The 19520-nt window shown below is 26.1% G+C and overlaps 3 protein-coding genes and 1 long non-coding RNA gene across 11 annotated transcripts in view; 2 read left to right on the forward strand and 2 right to left on the reverse strand.

Annotated features, from left to right (window-relative positions):
- The window catches only part of LOC102673672 (flocculation protein FLO11), a 10542-nt gene extending 4584 nt beyond the window's left edge, over positions 1-5958 (forward strand). For 4 of the 5 annotated variants that reach the window (XM_006611102.2, XM_006611106.2, XM_006611104.2 and 1 more), the window contains 9 exons: positions 1531-1995; positions 2356-3307; positions 3389-4009; positions 4143-4446; positions 4525-4595; positions 4688-4881; positions 4961-5088; positions 5172-5351; positions 5427-5958. In XM_006611102.2, the coding sequence (XP_006611165.1) occupies positions 1531-1995; positions 2356-3307; positions 3389-4009; positions 4143-4446; positions 4525-4595; positions 4688-4881; positions 4961-5088; positions 5172-5351; positions 5427-5924 (3413 nt within the window). In that variant the 3' untranslated portion in view covers positions 5925-5958. Of the gene's footprint in view, positions 1-6; positions 206-1530; positions 1996-2355; positions 3308-3388; positions 4010-4142; positions 4447-4524; positions 4596-4687; positions 4882-4960; positions 5089-5171; positions 5352-5426 lie in introns of those variants that run through there. The other variant, XM_031508379.1, reaches the window with a different exon arrangement.
- Positions 5959-7346: 1388 nt separating this feature from the next.
- LOC102674601 (protein SERAC1-like) lies at positions 7347-10813 on the reverse strand. 2 transcript variants are annotated; one of them, XM_006611111.2, is made up of 15 exons: positions 10698-10813; positions 10497-10624; positions 10214-10414; positions 10020-10147; positions 9835-9945; positions 9611-9746; positions 9404-9547; positions 9069-9326; positions 8742-8931; positions 8503-8667; positions 8304-8431; positions 8067-8219; positions 7845-7991; positions 7639-7705; positions 7347-7568 (listed from the first exon to the last, which is right to left on the reverse strand). In XM_006611111.2, the coding sequence occupies exons 1-15, from the start codon at positions 10766-10768 to the stop codon at positions 7454-7456; spliced, it is 2142 nt and encodes a 713-aa protein (XP_006611174.1). In that variant the 5' UTR covers positions 10769-10813; the 3' UTR covers positions 7347-7453. The 2 variants fall into 2 exon arrangements, with proteins under 2 accessions (XP_006611174.1, XP_006611175.1); XM_006611112.2 differs by lacking the exon at positions 9404-9547.
- A 649-nt stretch (positions 10814-11462) lies between these two features.
- Positions 11463-19359, forward strand: LOC102674909 (eukaryotic peptide chain release factor subunit 1). Of its 3 annotated transcripts, XM_006611114.2 has the most exons (12): positions 11463-11722; positions 11866-12077; positions 12423-12598; positions 12799-12926; positions 13035-13185; positions 13290-13480; positions 13583-13712; positions 13833-14053; positions 14144-14291; positions 14696-14806; positions 16839-16855; positions 17872-19359. In XM_006611114.2, exons 2-10 carry the CDS (start codon positions 11992-11994, stop codon positions 14773-14775), a joined length of 1311 nt encoding a protein of 436 aa, XP_006611177.1. In that variant the 5' UTR covers positions 11463-11722; positions 11866-11991; the 3' UTR covers positions 14776-14806; positions 16839-16855; positions 17872-19359. The 3 variants fall into 3 exon arrangements, with proteins under 3 accessions (XP_006611177.1, XP_006611178.1, XP_006611176.1); XM_006611115.2 differs by lacking the exon at positions 16839-16855; XM_006611113.2 differs by lacking the exons at positions 14696-14806; positions 16839-16855.
- On the reverse strand, positions 14314-14800 carry LOC102674816. Its single transcript, XR_421077.2, has 2 exons — positions 14675-14800; positions 14314-14437 (listed from the first exon to the last, which is right to left on the reverse strand). It is a non-coding gene; the product is annotated as an uncharacterized LOC102674816 (long non-coding RNA).
- Positions 19360-19520: the final 161 nt, after the last annotated feature.

Below are 19520 nucleotides of genomic sequence, written 5' to 3' on the forward strand. Positions count from 1 at the left end.
AACTTTAGTAATGTATAATTAAAATGATGCGTGTGCGTCTAGCAATGAAAAATCAAACCGTATGTCAAGAAAGGAATCGCAAGAAAGTCAGCACAATTAATGTATTCAAATAGCGTAACCACGCCTTAATTTATATTCGCTCTCGGATTTCGAAGGTCTGGAGCTTTGTCGATTCCATCGCGGACACACCCACGGAACTATTCCAGTTACGACATTTGCCACTGATACAACCCTTTTCAAGAATATCCCGCGGTGTTGCCAGTCAGAATATTTCACTCATTCTTCCTAGGAAATATAATATTTTGCTGAATAAGACTATCGTGAGCCAAAATTTATGCGCACTTTGTGTATCCATAATATATTTTATAACACGAACAGAGTGCTAAGAAAAGATTTAAGAATTTGATAGATGTATCATTTGTTGAATTGAACAAAAAATGTTCAATGCATAAAATAGATATTTATAATTTGAAAGGATATTTCTAATTTTCTTAAATTTTCTTTTTTTAAGAAAATAATGATAAGATCGTAAATTAATTCGTAAATATTTTGTTCGAAAAGGAATAATATTATACTTATATAGATGTTCGAGACGAAGATAGCGGAACTTGGTAATATTACGAAGAGAAACTGGAGTAAAGTGGAGAAACATATTATCTTTTTATACGGAGTTTGAAAAAAGTTTGTTGGATACGTAATACATTCTATTTCTTACGATTTAGAAATTTGATTCTTTTTTTTAAAATTGTTGCAAAAATTGTTTTCTGCAACAGTGCATTACACACCTTCAGGAATTGAAGTGTTACTAATAATTTAAAGATTTTTTTTAACTCAATAGAAGAAAGTTTAAATATAAAATAATACGAAAGTAGAACATACTTTTTCTAATTGAAAGCTAAGAAAAAGGAGAACATCGATATAACTAAATTCTCGAAGAAGAAAAGATTATCGCTGCGTGTCGAATAAAAATTAAGTTTGATCATCTTGAACGTAAAAAGTGGATCGAACTTTTTCTAATCGAAAGTTGGAAAAAATTGGAACCTAAATACTATGTATATCTAATACAACAACATCATATTATAATAATATGAAAATCTAAATGATCGCTTAATTATACAATGTGACAGGAAATTTGTCAAGTTTTCCGCGAAAAGTTAAGAAAATGAAATAGACTGTTTCTCGATGCAAAAGACATTACAAAACATTAAGAAACAATGATGGAAAGTGTCTTCGCTTTCTTTCGGAAAGACTCGGAACAGTTTCTCACGGAACATGCTAGTTAAGTCCGTGAAAGAGCAACTATGATTTATACATGATTGTGCGAATCGAGCACACCCATTTTCTATTTTCGATGCTCTAATTTTTATACATTTCCATTTGTTTACTCTACGATGTATTTAATTTTTATGTATGATGTATTTTTTCCCCCAAAAAATTAATGAATTTTGTACAAAATTTCTTTTAACTTTTAATTTTTTAGATTTAAAAATTTTTAATCTTTTAAATCTTTTTCTTGAAATATCGTTACAGAGAATCAACGAATTTCCACTCAAGGATCAGCCGAGACTTGGGATCAATTATCGCATCTGATACCGACGAATTCGGTATACGAACAACAAGATAAAAATGCATCCCCTCCTGTTAACAATCCAGGAGAGGCGTTATTACGCTCCTTGGACGAGAATAACGTCATGGAGACGTCGAAAACAAACGGGAAGATGAACGAACGTGAAGAGGAAGCGGAAGAAGAAGTCTATGAGGACGAATACGAGGTTGAAACCGAATCAAAAGCGCAACACGAGACTTCGAAACTTTCCAAGATCACCGATGACACGGTGAAGCACGAAAAATCTTCCCTGGATTTATCCTCTCACACGGAAGACACTTCGTCCAGAGACGAAGATTATGTGGAAGATCCCTCGACAAGTCAATATGACGCGTATTATTATTATGATGATTATGGAAATAGCAGTAAATCACGATACGAGGCTATAGGTAAGATACAATTCGAAAACTGTTTAAATTCTGTAACATTTAAAAGATTCTATGAGTTAGAATAATTTCAAAGCATACAATTAATATAAAATTGGAATCGATTTTCTTATCTTTTGATAAAGATAGGAATTAAAAGATCATACAAAATCGATTATTTCCTGTCGTAATACACTTCGTGATATAACACGACAAATTTTAATTATGATCTTTGTAAACGCGTTCTGTATTATGTAAACTCGTTTCATCACTTAGCACTATGGAAAGTCTCATGCGTAGACAGGAAACGCGACGGATACCATTAATGCTCGAGTTTCTTCCTCATCGTATCCTTAAAAGAGTAAGATTCTCCAAATTTTGCAGCGAACGCTGACACCCTCGACTATCCAGACGCGGAGGAAGAGGAAAAGGAAACAGAGGAATTAGAAAAACAAGAAGAAACGAGAAAATCGGAAAACAACGAATACGATTCGTCGGAGACGGAAGAGGAAAATTTAGATACTCGTCACATGGCGAATGTAAACGACTCTTCGTCGGATCTTTTCGACGAGAAGGATTTGGATACGCCTATTTCGATGACGAACAACGAGGACGGTTCCTCGATGGAGGGCAGTCATAAAATGTACGCTTTTCTCGGACCACCGATCGCGAAAATGAATTCCACCTCCGTCGATAGTTCCATTTTGATCGGTGGAGCTGTGGTATCGGTGGTAACAACCAAGAGCGTGGTCAACGGCACGATTTCCATTCCAACGACAGCTGCTCCGACCACCACTGAACAAGTTGCAGCACCGCCTTCGTCCACGTCACTTGGAACCACCGAACAACCCGTTACAACAATAACGACCGAAGATACTTCCAGAATATTGGCTTCCGTGCAAACGAGCCGTAGCATATCCGGTGCACGATTCTTACCATTTCCTGTGATAGATCGCATCGAGCCGATCGGCAGCCATAACAATGAGAAGAAAACGTCTCCACCTCCAGAGTCCACGGAAAGTGTTAGTGACAAATTAGATAGGGTACAGTCCGAGTTGTCCAATGGTTTTCTCGCTGGTGGCTTCAGAACTGCCGGCAATACGCTTCAATTGGATGTTCTGAACGAACGTGATCGAAATAATCGTAGGAGGTACACTACGACTGCTAAGACACCAGTCATTAACAAATTTGTACCTCGTCGATATAACGATAAAAGGATTGACCATATCACGCCGAAATCGAAGATTGAGACGACGCTTGATAGCCTGGAAGGACTGTTACCTCGTGATTATGTTACGAGAAGTTCGATGTCAATGCTTCCGAAGACTGGATTTAGGTTGGTGATGTTTTAAAATTTTATATTATCTTAATCTTTTTAAGATTGCGTATATAAGAAAGATATATTAATGTCCTTTAGATGGCCTACGAAAAGCACGACAGAACGAACCACAACTCAGATCACGTCGACTACTTCCGTTACTACGAAAAAACCTAAAACTAACGTGATCATTCAAGATATCCGCTCCTTCTTACCACCTGGATACGAATTAAAGAAGGAGGATGCGGCTGTTACAGAAAGTTCTTTATTAAGCGATATTCTTGCGAAATCTAAGGTTGATATATCGTCGTTATTGCCAGCGGATTATGAGAAGAAGAAAAATGAAGGAAATTCAAAAAATAAAATAATTACAACAACAGCGAAGAATTTAGATGTTTCCGCAGAGAAATCAATAGTCGATATAAAAATTCAGGATTTATTCGCCAAATCCAAGTTTGATATTTCTTCTTTCGTACCGCGTGATTACGAACAGAGAATTAAGAATTTCTCTTTAGAAACGAAAGATGTTCACACTGAGAATGCAAGCAAATTTAATATTAGTACGACAACAGAATCTACTTCAACTACGATAAAGTCTAAATTTGTCTTTCCTAGTTCTCTTAGCAGAACAGGAAAACCAATTCATAAAATTACCACATCACCGAAACCACGTACGGACATACTTGTCACGCCGAAAATACGAACTGGTTGGCCTACCAGGTAAATATTTTATGTATTGTATTATCTAGATATGAAATTTAAGATTTAAATCTGAACGTTAAATATAAACTTAATGAAATTAAGCCTGAAATTAAATCGACTTGGTGTCAAACTTTTGTTTAAAATATTTCAGACCTACCACAGAATTTAAGTGGCCTACTCCATCAACTACCACGCCAATCTCGATAGAAGAACTTTTGGCTCGCGCCACGATGAGTGTTTCTGAATTACTTGTTCCAATAACCAAAGTATTGTCAACCACTTCAACGACCACAACTACAACAACGACACCAAGACCTACTACACCAGGAATTTGCGAACAAGATTGTGAAGTCGCTGGAACTATAAGAATAATTGGTAATGCAAGTTGGGTACCGGAATTGCTTGATCGAAATACTCAAGAATGGCAGAATCTTGCCAATGAAATTGAACGAGAGGTATTTATATGAATTTATTATTAAATTAAAAAATGTTTATTTTATATACTTATGAGATATGTATTTAATTTTTAATAGATGAACTTTGTATTCTCAAAATCTGCTATTCTGGCAAAATGGTATAAAAAAATAAGAATTGATTCATTCAGGTAATAAGAGCAATATATTAAATTTTTAAAATTATCACAAAAATTATTATTCATTTAATTAATAAATTTATGAATTATCTCTCTCTTTTTAGCGAGGGCAGTATTTTAGTAGATTACTTTGTTGAATTGACCAATATGCAGCAGAAAATTAATACGCAAGATTTAAAAGTTATTTTTCACGATTCTTTAAGAACATATAATACAAATAGATGGAATGAAACGAAAACAAAGGATTCGATAAAACTTGGATCATTTACGATCGATCCAAAATATACGGATTTTGTGGGTATGTCATATTATTAGTAAATAAATATTTAACAAAATTGAAAATCTTCATATTTATTTTAAAAATAATTCCTTTTTAGTGATACCCAAAGCAACTCCTCCTCAATATATTGAAAAAGACGATAGACTATTTCCACAATGGGCAATTGCTGTAATTGTAATTGGTGTCGGTGGATTACTCTTTATCATTATATTTGGCGTTTCTGTTGTAAGTATAAAATTACAAAAGCAAACATTGAAAATATTGATATAGAATTAATATTTACTACAATGTAATTATATAATTTTCAGCTAATAAATCGTCACAATGGTTCAAAATTAAAACCATCTATATCTACAATTTACGAAGAAAAAATAGCAAAAAATATGTCAAGCCACAGATCTAGTGATTATTCAAAACCAGTACATACGATTTGGACTGATCCAGACGTTTCTTGGAATGACAAATCTTTTGAATCGACTTCCAATAAAGTAAGATTCTAAAAAAATATATATATGTATATATATCTATTCGTATTTTTTTAACAAATTCATTTTATTTTCAAGATACTTGTCGAAAAATCTTTTCAAGAAAATAAAAAATATAATATGTATGATAGTTGGAGATCGGAATGGAATGGTTATTATTACAATGGATCTCATACCAGCAATAAATATGGTGGTTATGATACTACAAATTTATCGAATCATAATCTTTCAAATTACGATACAAATATATCAAGTCATGATCTTTCTAATTATGATACGAATTTATCAAGACATGATCGTTCTGATTATGATATAAACCTATCAAGACATGATCGTCCTGATTATAATACAAATATATCGAGACTTGATCGATCTGATTATGATACAAATATATTGAGGCATGATCGTTCTGATTATAATACAAATATATTGAGACATGATCATTCTGATTATGATACAAATATATCATGTCATGATCTTCCTAATTATGATACGAATATATCCTGTCGTAATCTTCCTGATATCGATACAAATATGTCACGTCATAATCTTCCTAATTACGATACAAATTTTTAAAGTTTATTGTAATAAAATAAAATTTCTATTAATTCCATTTTTACTTAATTTATTCAATGCCTTAAATAAATTTGACAAAATTTTAGATTTAATTTAAATAGATTCAGATTTAATAAATTAGTAATTAACAATATTAAATTATTAATAATAAAATATAAAAACGATATAGACTTTATGTAATATTTTATTTATAATTGTTTTTTTTAAATTTTTTGCAATTTTACATACTATACAATATATTATTTTATGATGATCAAGTACTATTTTATCAAAAAATAAAAAATCTTTCACAAATAAATTATATAATAAATATCACTATATAATTTATTATTACATCTATTATTATTCTATTAGAGTTGAAAAAAATACTCAAAAAAAAAAAGTTAACCAAGTTTTAACCAATTATTTGATTTGAATAATCCAATATATATAAATATATATAATAATAATAATATATATAAATATATATATAATATTCTATTTTGCAAGTTTATCATTTTAAAGATATATTGTAAAGCTAAGAATGCAATATCTATATTTTTTATTTTTTTTAAAAATTAAAATACATCGTAGTATTTTAAAAAAGAAATAAATATTTTAAAAGTGCATTATTAAGTATTTTAATTCTTTACTTTATTTTTGATCATGCGCTAAAAGCAAAAAGATAATTTAAAAATTGTGAAATTACCGTTATCTTCAGAGTGTCGTAAGTGAAGCTCACAAAGAATAGAAAATAAGAGAAAGATCGATATAAGGTAAGAAGTAAACGCCATCTCTTGAGAATTAAAAATATTTTTTCAAAAAATTATTTTTCTAGAAATATTCAAAGATGACGCTAAAAATTACTTCTTATACTATCTCATTATTTTCAATCTTTTCTTTATGAGTTTCATTTATATTCTGAAGATGACACTAATTTTATAATTTTTAAATTATTCCTATTTTTTTCTCACATTATTTATTCTTCTTGTCTATTTTTGTTTGATGTAAATATCAGCAATCAAGAAATGACTCCAACATTCTATTATAAGTATATAAGTTCCATTATAAGTATATTAATTTTTTGACTAGAAATTTTAAGTAAGTATACGCATCTTCAGTTATAAGTATATGCAAACTTTAAATTTTTATTATTCGAAAAAGTTTATATACATATATATATTTATTCTATAAATATTTATTTGTGATATTTGCTTTTACTAGATTTTAAAAAATTATTAATAAATACATAATTTTTATCATTCATTTATTGATTCACTATTACAAAAATTTCGTTTTTCATTCTAATAGTATTAAGTGTGAATATTTAAAATTTTATATTTTTATAATATGAAGATATTTATTCTAAATTAAATTTATTGTTATTATAATTAAAAAAGAAGATCATTTATGCAGAGGAATTTATGCTTATTTGTTTTTTTATGGCATAAATATTGTTAATTTACATATATAAAAATAAACTTTTTTATATTCATTAAGATGTACAATTTGTTTATAATCACACAAAAATATAGAAATATATAATAAATTTATAATAATTTACTTGGTAATGATAGCAATTCCATAATTGGAGAAACAGTTTTTTTTTCATGAATTATATGACGTTTAAGAATGCTCAAAAGTTTTTGATATAAGAAGGAATGTCTGTAAAATAAAGATTCAAATTTCGTAATTTTATAATAATTGCAAAAATAAAAAAAATTTTAATTATTACCTGCTAGCTGGTTTACATATAGACAAATGATCTTGTGCAATTTCATAAAATTCACCTACTCCAGGGTCTAAAAATAAATAAAAATAAATATTACAATTTTTATTAAAAAATTTATAATATATAATATATAATATAAAATATATAATATATATAATATATATATAATATATAAAATTATATTAAATTATAATTTTTTTAAATCATACCTGCTGAAGTGGATGTAACAAATTGAAATGGAACATTCAATGGTGTTACATGAGTAGGTTTAGTTTCACTAAAACTAACAATCTCTATAGGATATTCCTTCAACATATCAAGGAATTCATTGTGCAATTTTAATAATTGTGGCGATTCTAAACATAATCATAATTTTTATAAATATATTTAAAAAATTTACTAATTAATATTGTTATATAGTTTTAGTATACCTTCACGAAGTTCCTGTACTTCGATTGACGGCCATAATACCATTTGTGTTGCTTGTTTTAATGCAGCTACACGAGAACCTCGATGTGGAGTACTATAGAATACTATACTACGTGTATTTTTACATACATTATTTTTATCGCCATTTTTCCATTCTGTAAAAAAATTCAATTATAAATATATTTATAGATAAATAAATTTATAAAATTTATAAAGATATTTTATATAATGAAACCAACCATCTACAAGCATTTTTTTTACTAATAAACCACCCATTGAATGACAAACCCAAATCATAGGTCGTTTTCCAATACCCGCAGTTAATAATTTTTTTATATATTCTTCACTCCTTCCAGCCATAGTGGCTCTAATTAACAAATAATATAAATAAATTATAAATTTTTAATGTCAATTAAAATAATAATATTAATCATTTACTTTGCACTCTCTATTGGACATAGAGATGTCCACATTGACAAATTAGTGTCATAATTTATCCCAATAACTCGAATAAATGGTACATCATCTGGTAACCAATCTTTAGGCCAACATTGCGTTTTATGTTGCTTATCATGGAAAATTTTCTTCATACAAGCATCATCTCTAAAATCAGAAATTTTTAAACATATAAATATTTTCAGTGAAATTTTAGATAAATTTTAAGAATAAAATTGTACCCATTGCAGGAAAACGGTCCATTTCCTCTGGAACTATTTTGAGGACAATCATCTAAAATTATTTCAAAATCTTGTCCTATTTTATCCCATTCGCGTTTTCTTAAATCATAAGTTAAATCTTTTAAAAATTCTTGAGAATGATCATCTATCAAACTTGAAAAATCAATTCCATCTTGTATAAGACATGGATCTATAAATATATTATAAATTATTTTTCAAAATTAATTTTAAATTGATATTTATTAGAACATTTATTTATAAATTATTAGAATTATTAGAATATTGATATATAATTTTTCACATTTATTAGATTAAATAATAACAAACCTACAACTCCATCTTCAGATATATCAAGATTTCTTTGTCTCCATGTTATAAATACACCACCAAGTAATCCATGTAAGAAAATAACATCCAAATTTATATTTGCTGTAGTTTTATGCAAAGGATGAAGAAGATAGATACATCTTGGATATTTAACATATTTATTTTCATCGATATCTAAATTTGCTAATGCACGACTAGCTGGTGCTGATAATCTTACATTACTACTTTGAGACCATTCTACCAATGTGCCAATCCAACCTTGAAATAGAAATTCGAATAATGCATGCATTTTAAAAATTTTAAAATTTAATTTTAATTTTATTTTACATATATACCTGCTTGAAAAATATCTTGCAAATATTTTGAATGAAGTGAAATATTAGAAATTATTTTTGCAAGTAATATACACATATTAGTGTTATCATTAAAAATTTTCTTTATTATCATTAGTAATGAAAGACCACCACCATCAATAATATCTAAATGAAAAAAAAATTAATTACAAATATTTTAAATTACTATATGTATATTTGTTACTTTACCTTTGCTATATTGCTCAAGACAAGAATGATGATATAGTGCTTGTACACAATTCTGTAATAATTCTTGATCCCATACTGTGGCTGGTGCTACAGCCAGCCCTAAGTTTGTTAAATCGTGATCAAGTATCAGACTATCCTGTTTTTATACTTTGTAAATAATTAAAATGCGCACAAAATAGTTTGCACAATAGAAATTAAAATATTTTTTTATAATATATACTTACAGAAGGTGTATCTTTAAAATTTTTATTAAGAAATTGAATAAGACATGGATGTGTATTTTCACATAACGTGTTTAAATGAAGAAGTAATTGATGTATTTTTTCTATTACATCCTATGGAAATATAATCTTTCATTCAAACATATAACTTAAATATAATTAAAATAAAAATTTGCTATAATACATACATGTAATTTATGTTGTACATGATAATATGGTGGCTTTAAAAAAAATCTTGAATCAACATTTGGCATTCTTGCAAGTGAAATTGCAGTTTTGGCATCCAACATTTGTGCAATATGTTGATAATGCCAACCTATAATTTTTAATTAAAAATATAACAAATATTTATATAAAATTATACTAATTATAAAATAAATACTTTTTAAATGTTTCAAGGAATTAAGAGTACAAAGAGCTTTCAAACGTTCTCTGACATTGCCCTGCTGTGCAATGTATAATAATTTATATGCTACATTACGGGTTAATGATTTCCACCATTTCATTATAGTATGATTGAATGAAAGAGATTGTACTGGCACAGATGATTGTAAATTTTCAACTTTTCGTAACATGAGTACATCTAAAAATATAATAAAAAGATTTAAATTTATTCCACATAAAATTAATAAATCATTATATCTAATATAATTTTTCACAAATACCTTTGAACCGAGGGTCATCAACATAAATATATTGAGTATGTGGTTGTTCCAAACTCAAGACATTAGTAGGTACAGAAGATTGTAAAATTTGTGATACCTGTCGTAATTGATACAAAAACCAACAGCCACTATATGAAAAAATATTTATAATATTATTTCATTATAAACAATATTTATAAAAATGCAATAAACATAACTAACCCAACAATAACAATAGAAATCCCAGTTGATTTTACATACTCTATATATTTCTTATAAGTTTTTAATCTCATTGTAAAAACAATTATATTCTATCAAGAACATATATATATATTCATATAATCTTAATATTTAAATGTTATACATACACACACATATATATATATACATATATATACATATATATGTATTTATATGCCATGTGCCAAAAATAATCAAAATCAAGAATATATAATTATTTTACGATTACACTTATATATTTGTACATAATTATTGAAATATTACAATATTTTATTTAGAAAATACTTATAATGTTCTAAAAAAAACAATTTATTAATGTCATATTATTTATCAATATATTTAAATATAATAAACATCATAGTACATTTAAAATTTAATGTTCATGACCAACAGAATAATGATAAAAAACATTTATAACCAAAAATATTGAAAAATATTAGATATAGTAATAAGAAAAATATTTTTATAGTAGCATGATATATTGATACACACACACAAAAAAAAAAAAATTTTTAATAATTTATATATATCAAAGATATCAAATTCTATTTAAATATGTATATTATATCAAAATTTTTATATACACCAATTTTTATTATAAATATTGTAGCATATAAATTAATAACTGCTTCAAATTAATTATTATAAATTCTACAGTAAAATTCCAATAAAATTAGAAAAAAATAATAAAATTACAATTAAATTTCTATGTTACTGCGGATGAAGCATTAAGCAGTATAGAATAAATCGCAAGCAACCAATGCAAATGCGGCTGCGCCTGAATACGACAAGCGGCCTCGAGGCGCTGTTCGCGCACGAACTCTTCAGTCTTTTTGCTTCCCATTTTGTACCGTACAGTACGTCCACCGAAGTACTGACGTTTCGCTGTGCCATCGCATGGCCGACGTGTGCATTCCGAGGTTCACTTTCGCGTGGTACCCGCTGTGTCACAAGTATCACTTTTAAAACGTAACACTTGTGGCAAACATCAACATACTGATCTCAAAGTGAGTGAAAAGTGTGGTAAACGATAGTTTCATTTTTTGGAATAGAACAGTAATTCTTTGTCGAACACGTTCTTTCTGACATAATCCGGTATAAACTGGATTGAAGCAGATTCATCGATAAACGGATTGATCATTCATTTCAGAGAAAAATTCCTAGATCCGGCTTTCACGTCGACGTGGACCACCTTTCCAGGCTTTGTCCCGTTGGTGATAAACGATTAATTTAGTAGCAACTCATAAGCCGCGACCACGCGACACAACGCGCAGCTATGTCCAACGAGGAGACTTCCGCCGACCGCAATGTCGAAATCTGGAAAATCAAGAAACTTATAAAAAGTCTCGAAATGGCTAGAGGGTAAGTAGGTCGAAATTAATATTGCCGCGCCTTTTCTTATCAGCTGTTCGATTTTCTATCTGCACATATGCTTTAAAAAGCATGTGGTAAATAGGAAGTAACGAACTTTCGTTTCTAATCAGAAAATGAATTTTATGTGATATTATATAAAAAATTTTATAAATTTTTAAAATTCTGAAAAATATGTTATTTTTTTATTGTCTTATCATTGAATTTTTTATTACACTAAAAAAATATATATTTTATTAATTTAATATTAATACAACCTCATACAAACAGATTGTTTTATAATATAGCGTTGTTTATAATATATATTTATCATATATTAAATATCTTATTTCACAGAAACGGGACTAGCATGATTTCATTAATTATCCCTCCAAAAGATCAAATATCAAGAGTAAGCAAAATGTTAGCAGATGAATTTGGTACAGCATCAAATATCAAATCTCGTGTAAATAGATTGTCTGTTTTGGGTGCAATTACGTCTGTACAACATAGGCTAAAACTATATACTAAAGGTAATTTTAATAATTTCTTATATTGGAAAATTTATATAAACATTAGATATATTTTTAATTTATTTTATTATATTTAAAATCAAAAATTTACAAATGAATTCTTATCATTAATATTTATCATAAATATTTTCTTCAAAAACATAGCAGTTATATATAATTATATATTGATAATATTAATTACATATTATTATATATTTTAGTGCCTCCAAATGGCCTGGTGATATATTGTGGTACGATCGTAACAGAAGAAGGAAAAGAAAAAAAAGTTAATATTGATTTTGAACCTTTTAAGCCTATTAATACTTCTCTTTATCTTTGTGATAACAAGGTATTATTTTATAATTTTGATACATGATAAAAAATTTTTGAATTAAATAAAATTTTAATATATTTTTTGATTTATAATATATGATTTTTAATGTATGATTTTTTTTAGTTTCATACTGAAGCACTTACAGCATTACTTGCTGATGATAACAAATTTGGTTTTATTGTCATGGATGGTAATGGAGCATTGTTTGGTACGCTACAAGGAAATACTCGCGAAGTTCTACATAAATTTACAGTAGATCTTCCCAAAAAGCATGGTACATAATACTATTTAATAAAAAATATTTATATATGTATATATGTATATATATGTATATTTTTACTAAAAATTATTACATTAATTAATTAATTCTAATTTTAGGCAGAGGAGGACAGTCAGCACTTCGTTTTGCTCGGTTGCGTATGGAAAAACGACACAATTATGTTCGAAAAGTCGCAGAAGTAGCTACGCAACTATATATTACTAATGATAAACCTAATATTGCTGGCTTAATTTTAGCGGGTAGTGCTGATTTTAAAACAGAACTTAGTCAATCAGATATGTTTGATCCAGTAAGTTGATGGATATTCATGATATATACAATTAAGTTTGTAAATATATATTTTTCAAATATAATTTGAATTTACTGTAATTTTTTATATTTTTTATTTTAGAGATTACAAGCAAAAGTTATAAAATTAGTAGATGTTTCATATGGTGGTGAAAATGGTTTTAATCAAGCTATTGAATTAGCTGCTGAATCTTTGCAAAATGTAAAATTTATCCAGGAAAAAAAATTAATTGGTTAGTATATTTATCATTTATGTTTCTAGAATTTTCTATTTTAAAAATATGAATTTAAAAAAAGTAATGATGGAATTGTTAATTTATTTTAAAAATAATATCAATATTATAACTATTTAGGTCGTTATTTCGACGAAATTTCGCAAGATACAGGAAAATATTGTTTTGGTGTAGAAGATACTTTAAGAGCATTAGAATTAGGTAGTGTAGAAACTCTTATTTGTTGGGAAAATTTAGATATTCAACGATATGTTTTAAAAAATCATACAAATGCAGAAGAAAAGGTTTTACATCTAACACCAGAACAAGAAAAAGACAAAACTCATTTTACTGATAAAGAGGTAAATTAAAAAATTTTTATCATTTAATTAGTAAATTTAATTAAATAAACATAAATATAACTAATATTAAATACTCTGTATTAAATTTAGAGTGGAGTAGAATTAGAACTTGTAGAATGTCAGCCTTTGCTTGAGTGGTTAGCAAACAATTACAAGAGTTTTGGTGCCACTTTGGAAATCATTACAGATAAATCTCAAGAAGGTTCTCAATTTGTAAGAGGTTTTGGCGGCATTGGAGGTAAGTTTTACTTTTTTTTTACTTATTTTTGGGGCTACTAACATTATATTTGACTGAAAGTAATATACTTGAAGTAATAATTTGTATTCATCCACTCGAAGTACATACTAACTGAAAAGCGGCTGATTCCACTTTGATTAGCTAACCTGTAAAACAAAGGATATAAGTTTAATGTTGTGTATATATAATAAAACTTTCAATAGATTTTTAAAATGTAGTTGAATCTTGAGAATTTTCTCCAAATTTTCTTCATTTAAAATATTTATTACAAACGAAAAAGTAGCAAGTTTCAAGAATGTGTCTTTATCAAGATATTAAATAAATTCATATATTTGAAAAGTAAATGGTATTAAAGAAAAGTTAAAAATATGAGTTTTAATTACGGAGTATATCTTGATGCATAGGAATCCTCCGCTACAAAGTTGATTTCCAGTCACTGCAGGCTGATGAGCCTCTTGATGATGTTGACCTCGATGATTACTAATTTCATCTGTGAAATACTCAAAGTTGACCAGGTAGCTCTTTCTCTGTCTTGAGTGCATTCGTTTACATTTCGTGTATTATAGAACATATTACTTTCAGAACTGGACAAATTTATCAAAATATTTATGAGCCTTATAGTATATATATACTTAAATAAAAACAAAAAATAAAATAACTACACAATATAATTATTACATTAATTAATGACAATTTAATATATTAAACCTTCACATGATAGTATTCATTAATAGTTTAATTACGATGTACATCAAATAGTTTGCATTTTAAATATAGACTATATCAAATATATATATATCATTTTATGATATAAATCCTATACTCATCATGAAGAGATCAATTGTTAAAAATCATTAATATAATATTACTATTGATATATTATGTTTTGTTATTGAGACTTCAAATATATGTATCATTATGGAACGATAAATTTGTCCAAAAAAATTTGAAGTTTCTTCTGTTGGATTTCTCACTGAATAGTATAGTTCGATACTTCTGTGCAAATCTGTAGTATATGTATGTCTCTTCTGATGAGTTTGAATGTGAATATAGATATTTTTAGTTGTGAATTTCGAGGTATAATGTTTACTTTTACAAATAAAAAGCCTGAAAACTTTGCTGTCTTCTTTTTTTCTTGGTGGTACAAAAATTAAGAAAATCTTGTATATACATATATGAAATATGGATAATTATATTTGAAGAGGGTGAGTTGAAGTATTCCAGTTTTCCAACTTTTGTCTTGAACATTATTAGACACTGTTTTTTTAGTGATTGTACATTATATTATTAGTAATTAAAATCAAACTGTAGGTACAATACACATCAATTTAATTGAAATATAATATTGCTTATTTTCATAAACACAATTATATATTTTTGTTTTCTCATGATACATTTTATTTTAAATTTTTGTTGCATATTTAAATTGCATAAATTTTTGTATACATAAAATTAATCATAATTTAGACACATAATATAATTTTATTAATTCTTGAATTTAATGTAATATATTCTCAAAACATTACTATGAAAATATTAAATTTATCATAAAAATACATATCTTATTTTTTCTATTATTATGAATATACAATATATTACAATATAATAAATTAATATATAATTGGATAAAAATTAAAGATAAAAATAAAAAATATTTAATTTCACAAAATATTATTTTACGCATTACATATTATAATAATAATTTATCGAAGTATATATATGCGTATGTGTGTGTGTGTATATATATATATGTGATTTTCGAAATAAAATCTAAACCACTATTTCTTATTTTATTCTGCAATAGATATATATAGAAAATTTTCTTTATATGCATGTAATGCTTTTTAGCTATTTTATAGGCAGATGATATTTTAAATTCTTTATATATATATAAAGAATTTATATATATATTTATCTTTATTTATCTTTATTCTTTTTTTCAATTTTAATAAATTTAAATAAATTTTAAAAACATAATATTTTTTTAGATTTTTAAATAAATTATTTAATACATAAAATTGATAAATAAGAATATAATAAATATCTATTGCATTAAAAATATCATAATATATGATTAATTTATAAATTTTGTTAGAATTATACTTTTTATTAGAATAGATTTATAATTTGATAATGTATATATTTATATTTTGAAGCTCTGAATTAGAATTTTAATTTAAATTAACTTTAAATAGAAGTATTATTATAAAATATTTTATTAAATTATATCTAATATTCATATAAAATATATGATATATTCATATGCTTTGTTATTGCTTGTATAAAAAAATAATCATAAATTGTTTGCTGCATGTTATGCAATAGGCAAATATTTATTTCATTATCAAAGATAAATTATGATTTTATGTTCCTTATAAATACTTGAAGTAAATATTATCAAAAACAAGAAAATAATATTATTTCTTTGGTAATGAATATAAAATATAATTAAATAATCATTGTTCATGTAATAAATAGCTAGGCTTTGTTAAATTGTTAATCGATTTGATCAAGCATAAGTACTAATTGATGGTTTGTTTCTATTAGCTTGCATATTGGGAAAGGTATAGTAATTGCTTTTTATTAATTTAGTGAAAAAAAAGCTGTGAAATTATTAAGCCTTATTACTGCATTTAATATATAATATATTTTGCTTTAGAATGTTATACATATAAAAAATGATTCTATTTATTAATAACATATAATTTTTTTATTATTAGCAATAGTATCAAGATTTAGTTATAAATATTATATTTATTAAATTTATTATTTTATTTTTGTTATTAGTAAGATTATTAATTTATAGAAATATTATTATTATATTATTTAAAATTATAAATTGTAATATATTTAATATATAACAACATGAATAACTGTTTATTTACACTATAATTTTTTATTATCTATTATTTTTTTTTATTATAGCAGTTATTCTTATAAGTTAGAGTTAAATGCTTATTTATATTTTTAATAAAATTATAAATTAGGATTATTAACTAATATTTTTTAAATTACAATTTTAAAAGTATTATATTCATTACATGTATAACATTCATTTACATTATAATCATATTATCAATATATTTATTTCATCTTGATTTTATGATATTATGATTTTTATTTTATAAGTTATATCGAATAACTTTAAAAATAACAGTGTTTTTCTAATATTTTCTAAATTATTTCTAAACTATTATTTCTTTTATATTATATATTATATTATATAATATGATATATATTATAATTAATTTTTATTGAAGAATATAATTATATTTAAATATTAAAATATGAATTATTAAAATATTGTTAAAAATCTGAAAAACACTGTATACAAGACATTATGCATGATTAATAATTATCATTAAATAAAATTTTAATAATTATATTAAAATTATTTATCATAATTTTTCACAAATAATTGATTGTAAATCAATTTATTTATAAAATCTATCTTTTTCTAAAGAGCATCATTTGTATTGTATTATTTAAATATTTTTCATTTAATTTTATAATTCACTTATAATAAAAATATTATATTTAAATTTTGTCTAAAATAGTATTTTGTTAATATGTTTTACAGGTATATTGCGGTACAAAGTGGACTTTCAGAGTATGCAGTTGGAAGATGTTGAAGTTGATACTTTTGATCTGGATGATTATTAAATCTGTGACTCAACAGACAGTTATTTTAGCTTCAGAGGAAAACATAATTATATGTTTTCCCTTGCATCATATTTCAAGAGAGGCACATAGAAGGACATGTTTATAAAATTTATTATGATGCAACACACACATCATGAAATTATTCATTAGATTTCATTCAAGCAATTCATAGTCGATACACAAAGGTGAAAAGCACAAGACGTGACGCGCCGATAATCCATGTCCATGATGAAAAAAAGGCAACTCGAAGACTGTGACACTTAATTAAGCCAGCTTGATACCTGCCTATCTCACACCACATTATCTTGTATTACAGTTACATTCTTTAATTATTCACATGGATTTATTTAAATAATTACACGCGTTACAGTGCTGAATATGTTTGTACAGTACACGGTCGGAGATATATCATAATTTTGTAACAAATTGATGTTATCATCTCGTCGTAAATTTTACAATTGAGAAGAAGAAAAAACGTAAAAAGATACTCAAATAGCATGAGGATGAATGTAGCGTTATTTTTGTTCAGATACAATCATGGATAAGCTGTAATAAACTGATTATCATGAACATGAAGTTGCGTATCGTGTATTCTATACCGATTACTAAATTCATATGAATAATGAAGAGTTCTGTATATAGACTTAAATTTTTAATGGCACTGTTGCCTTAGACATAAGTTAAGATCGCGTAATATCCCAGGAAAATAAAATCTTTCCGTCTCATCGAGTGATACACATATAAACATATAAGAAATAATTTTTCGTATCTACATTAACTTTGCTGGCTCTCGACTCTTATATTTTGTACACTCATAATTGTATATAACAAATTCTCCGCAAGTGTATCGAGATATATCTTTTCGATTGTTACAACGGTGCACTCTATTAGTAAAGAAGTATCTTCTGCAATATTTAAGTGGCAGTTATTGAAAATATTACAAAATTTATTTTAACATTGTTAATTTAAATTGCTTATTCATATGATGCCTTTGTAATAAATAATAATATGTATGTATAAATGTGAGAAGAATGAAACGTGCAATTTTGGTGAAGTATCTTTTATGAAATATCGCTGTATAGTAAAGAAAGATTTACAAATATTGTGAATCTTTTGATGAAAATAATGTATTGTTAATTAATAGTATAATTAGATTATTTATACTATTATAACGTATGTGATGCAGGGATAAAGCTTTATGAAAACTTCATCAAAATAGAACGTTCAACAAAAATGACCTGGCTTATGGTATGTGCACAACGAATTCTAAACATGATGGTTTAAAAGTATTGTATCTGTGTATTGTCTTCAAGGCAGCGAAATGTTGAATGTCAGCTTAATGTTTCTTTAAATTTTTATATGTAAACATTCTTTCAATAGGAATCTAGATAATTATTTATTACTATATCGGTGCGATTATTTCTTCTGTTTAGCAGAAGATTATTTTAAGTATACAAGATTTAGTTCTATAATAATTCGGTAAATGTCTGAAAGAGATTAGGGAAAATCTGCGTAATATTAAATAATCTTTGGTTCTTTTTTTTTTTTTTTTTTTTTTTTTTTTTT

This window comes from Apis dorsata, unplaced genomic scaffold (genome assembly GCF_000469605.1).
Source record: "Apis dorsata unplaced genomic scaffold, Apis dorsata 1.3 scaffold_83, whole genome shotgun sequence".
NCBI lineage: Eukaryota > Metazoa > Arthropoda > Insecta > Hymenoptera > Apidae > Apis > Apis dorsata.

Excerpts from the sequence above, each read along its gene's own strand:
- LOC102674909 (XM_006611113.2), top strand. The coding sequence starts at position 11,992 with ATGTCCAACGAGGAGACTTCCGCCGACCGCAATGTCGAAATCTGGAAA. Across the intron at positions 14,054-14,143 it reads CTCATTTTACTGATAAAGAG|AGTGGAGTAGAATTAGAACT; the intron begins GTAAATTAAAAA and ends TATTAAATTTAG. Across the intron at positions 14,292-17,871 it reads AGGTTTTGGCGGCATTGGAG|GTATATTGCGGTACAAAGTG; the intron begins GTAAGTTTTACT and ends TATGTTTTACAG.
- LOC102674601 (XM_006611111.2), bottom strand. The coding sequence starts at position 10,768 with ATGAGATTAAAAACTTATAAGAAATATATAGAGTATGTAAAATCAACT. Across the intron at positions 7,992-8,066 it reads AGTACAGGAACTTCGTGAAG|AATCGCCACAATTATTAAAA; the intron begins GTATACTAAAAC and ends GATTATGTTTAG. Across the intron at positions 7,569-7,638 it reads ATATGTAAACCAGCTAGCAG|ACATTCCTTCTTATATCAAA; the intron begins GTAATAATTAAA and ends TTTATTTTACAG.